The sequence below is a fragment of the Blastomyces dermatitidis genome (assembly GCF_000003525.1).
Source record: "Blastomyces dermatitidis ER-3 genomic scaffold supercont1.1, whole genome shotgun sequence".
NCBI lineage: Eukaryota > Fungi > Ascomycota > Eurotiomycetes > Onygenales > Ajellomycetaceae > Blastomyces > Blastomyces dermatitidis.
In genome coordinates this window covers 572,301-575,501 of record NW_025544774.1, presented here as the reverse complement: position 1 = coordinate 575,501, position 3,201 = coordinate 572,301, and the positions used below count along the sequence as shown (strand labels likewise).

The 3,201-nt window shown below is 47.9% G+C and overlaps 1 protein-coding gene across 3 annotated transcripts; it reads left to right on the top strand.

Moving 5' to 3' along the window:
- Nucleotides 1-50: 50 nt before the first annotated feature.
- On the top strand, nucleotides 51-3,200 carry BDCG_16049. 3 transcript variants are annotated; one of them, XM_045425325.1, is made up of 3 exons: nucleotides 62-596; nucleotides 654-1,945; nucleotides 2,030-3,200. In XM_045425325.1, the coding sequence occupies exons 1-2, from the start codon at nucleotides 243-245 to the stop codon at nucleotides 1,827-1,829; spliced, it is 1,530 nt and encodes a 509-aa protein (XP_045279004.1). In that variant the 5' UTR covers nucleotides 62-242; the 3' UTR covers nucleotides 1,830-1,945; nucleotides 2,030-3,200. The 3 variants fall into 3 exon arrangements, with proteins under 3 accessions (XP_045279002.1, XP_045279004.1, XP_045279003.1); XM_045425324.1 differs by having other exon boundaries at nucleotides 2,026-3,200; XM_045425323.1 differs by having other exon boundaries at nucleotides 51-596; nucleotides 654-3,200.
- Nucleotide 3,201: the final 1 nt, after the last annotated feature.

Genomic DNA, 3,201 nt, shown 5'->3' with positions numbered 1-3,201 from the left:
CAACCATAATCCGGTCGTGTAATAACCCTACGTTCTTCCTGTATGGTACCCATCCATCCAGGACTGCCGCTCTCTCCCCTCCCTGGCGTCCTTCATGTTTCCAACAGCCGGACAGTTGGCCCCAGCAACAATCATTTCCGGATAAGCATGTGAGATAATTCTGCGATGCGATTATAAGAACTCCTGCTCTTTCGGTCCTCGGTGCTCTATAGAGATACCAAAAAGTTGTGATTCATCACCATATGCCTTTTTCAGCAGCCTTCAGCCCATCCCGCAAGCGTCAGCATCCTGGGTCACATTACAACACTTCGCGATATCAGTTGAAAAGGCAGAAGCTCAGCGAGTCATCAGCGTATTGGGATAACCTGTCAAAGATTTGGTTAACCAAAGAAGCACTAAAAGAGCTGGACCGAAGAAACAGTCGCCCGAGACCAACCCAGAACCATCATAATCAACGATATCTCACTGAACTCAACAAAGGCTGTGAACCTGTTCAGTTTGCTCCTGATTTTCTCCACGATTGTGCCCCCAGTTGTTTAAAGCAGATAAAAAGGATTTCAAGACTGGGAGGACCTGACCTGTCTGACCTTAGAAATGTATGTAACTGCAAATCCACACACACACACATATCCATGCTTATTATTTTAATCCAGTATCCCAAACCCCAAAATTTCTGCGATCAACCAATGAACTCAAACAAATCAAGTTCTCGTAGTAGAAAGCGGCGCGCAGAATCTCCTCCATCACAAACTGGTGATACCACAAGCACCACAGCCTATAGTCGGAACTTCCAGCAGCACCTAATTGATCATGGAGTCTATCCACCGGAATATAGGTATCCAGACCGTCGCAAGCCATCAAAACCAAGTAACTGGACAGAGATCAATGAAAGACTAGCACAACCAAGAGCTTCACTTTCACCCTCAAAGTTTTCTGAAGATCACTTTGAAGACTTCCGAGAAGTGGATGCATATGCATCTAAGGAGAAACCAATTACAACTTCAGTTATACCCATTCTTGATGGTGATGTTGGTGATGCTAAGTGTGTTGGAGGAGATTATCTCTTTGGAAATCTTGCTCCTTTAACTGATGGCACACTGGCTCGGGCCAAACCAGATCACTTCTACGGCGCGCGTCCTGAACAGCTTGATCGTCAAATCCGCAACAAACTTAGTGATCATATCATTCCATCAATGCAAGATGACCTTCCAATGGTACCAAACTTCTTTTTGGAAGCAAAAGGCCCTGATGGATCCTTGGCTGTGGCTACATGGCAGGCTTGCTATGATGGCGCACTAGGCGCTCGGGGTATGCATGCTCTCCAGTCATATCAACAAGACAGATCAACTTATGACAACAGTGCTTACACTCTTTCATCGACTTATCATGGCGGTACACTCAAGCTATACACAACTCATCTCACTGAGCCTGAAGGCCCAGGCCGTCGCCCTGAGTACATTATGACCCAGCTCAAAGGCTGGTCACTGACCAGTGACCTGGGAACCTTTCGGCAAGGAGCATGCGCATATCGAAATGGTCGGGACTGGGCAAAGGAAAAGAGGGATGAATTTATTAGGACAGCAAATGAAACAAACTCAAAGGCTCAATCTCTGCTTCTTCATTCAACATCTCATAGTCAGACAGCTTCCGAGGCAGCTCCTACCATGGATGACTCTGATGTATCGACATTGTCTGACGATGCGGAGCATTCGAATGCGCAATGGAGCTTCGCAGCCACAACAGAAGGAGAAGAAGAGATTCTTAGCAGAAATGCCAAGAAGCCGAGAGTTAGTTCCATTGGTCAAGCAGCGGGTAACAAGACTACCTAGGTACTCAGTGTCCGAATTGATGACAAATAGGGCTTATCATGCATAGGGGGTGAGGACGATGACTACTCTCCTGGCACCAGGGACCTGATCTCTCGAATGGAAAATCACTAGCAGCGGTTAGCTTCCCCCTCCCTCTGTACCGCGCCTCCCCCACCCCCTTGATCCAAGACTGATAGAGAAACCATCTTGCGGGAAGAAAGAGGCGGAGCCATCCGCGGACCCCAAGTGGCGGGGCCCGATCGACGCGACCTATACCGGTTCCTCAACTGGCGGTTCGGACTGAAGTTGGGGAAGGGAGGCCATTGACTGAAGGGGATGAAGAATATGAAGACATGGAACCGCCTTCCTACAGGTACAGGAAACAGGTCCGCGAGGACTTTGACAACAAGCAAACTGTGATCGGGCATCGAACGGCAGCTCTCCGGCATGGCGTTGGACGAAGAGGCAAAGGAGACGCTGGAGGAGGAATAGATGCTCCCGGCGCAGATCCATCTCCTCTCAATGCTCCCGACGTGGCCGACATCCAGATCAGTGGAAGGAGCTGCGGCAGCGACAGCGACAGTGTTGTGCTGCAGATCAACTTGAGCAAAGATATGCCGCGATTTCCCAAACCCGTTGATTGAAGGTGGCGGAGTGACCAACGGAGGGGTGGTTGATGAATCCTCGAATCAATGTTGGAGATGACAAGGGATGCGGTGGTACATGGTGAAATGGAAAGGCTACGACCCTTTTTGGCAACCTGAACATTTACTGAATGTAAGGAGTTGGTCCATGAGTTCCACGCTAAATTGGGGACGGTAGAGAGCCATGTCTCATCTATGCAATTGCGAACGGCATGGAAAAGCCAATGTGTTGCAAGAACAAGGTTGCTGTCTGTCAAAGCTGAGTGCCACCTATGTCATGCGTTTGGCCGGGTTGGGAATAACATCCCCTTTCAAACCTTTTTCGCTGACCCCAATGCCCGGCTGGCCTCCTTGTTTATTCCATTTTTCTTTTCATGGAAGAATTTCCACCTCTCGCGCTCAGGTGACATCATTACAAGATTATGTGGAACCAGCACTTTTTCCAGTGCATTTTTTTAATAACAAAGAAATTTTCTCCCAGATGTCTGGTGCGTAACATTTGGGTGCCGGTATGCATTATTGCTATGTTCAAGGCTTTCTTTTGTCTTTACATTTGATCTTCGGTAACTGATGACGAGATGAGTCACTTAATCAATTACACGTGCCTACGCTAAAAACTCATCACATCCGTGGATGGGTGCGCCTCACCACAATGTTATTATCATCATAACATTACTTTCGACTAATTCATCTATCATCTCATTACAAGCATCAAATGCTCGCTTACGCTCGCTTTGCTGCTTGCGGAA

Bases quoted from the DNA above. Each gene is read 5' to 3' on its own strand.
- BDCG_16049 (XM_045425323.1), top strand. From the start codon at position 243: ATGCCTTTTTCAGCAGCCTTCAGCCCATCCCGCAAGCGTCAGCATCCT. The intron at 597-653 runs GTATGTAACTGC...ATTTTAATCCAG, and splicing joins ACCTGTCTGACCTTAGAAAT to TATCCCAAACCCCAAAATTT.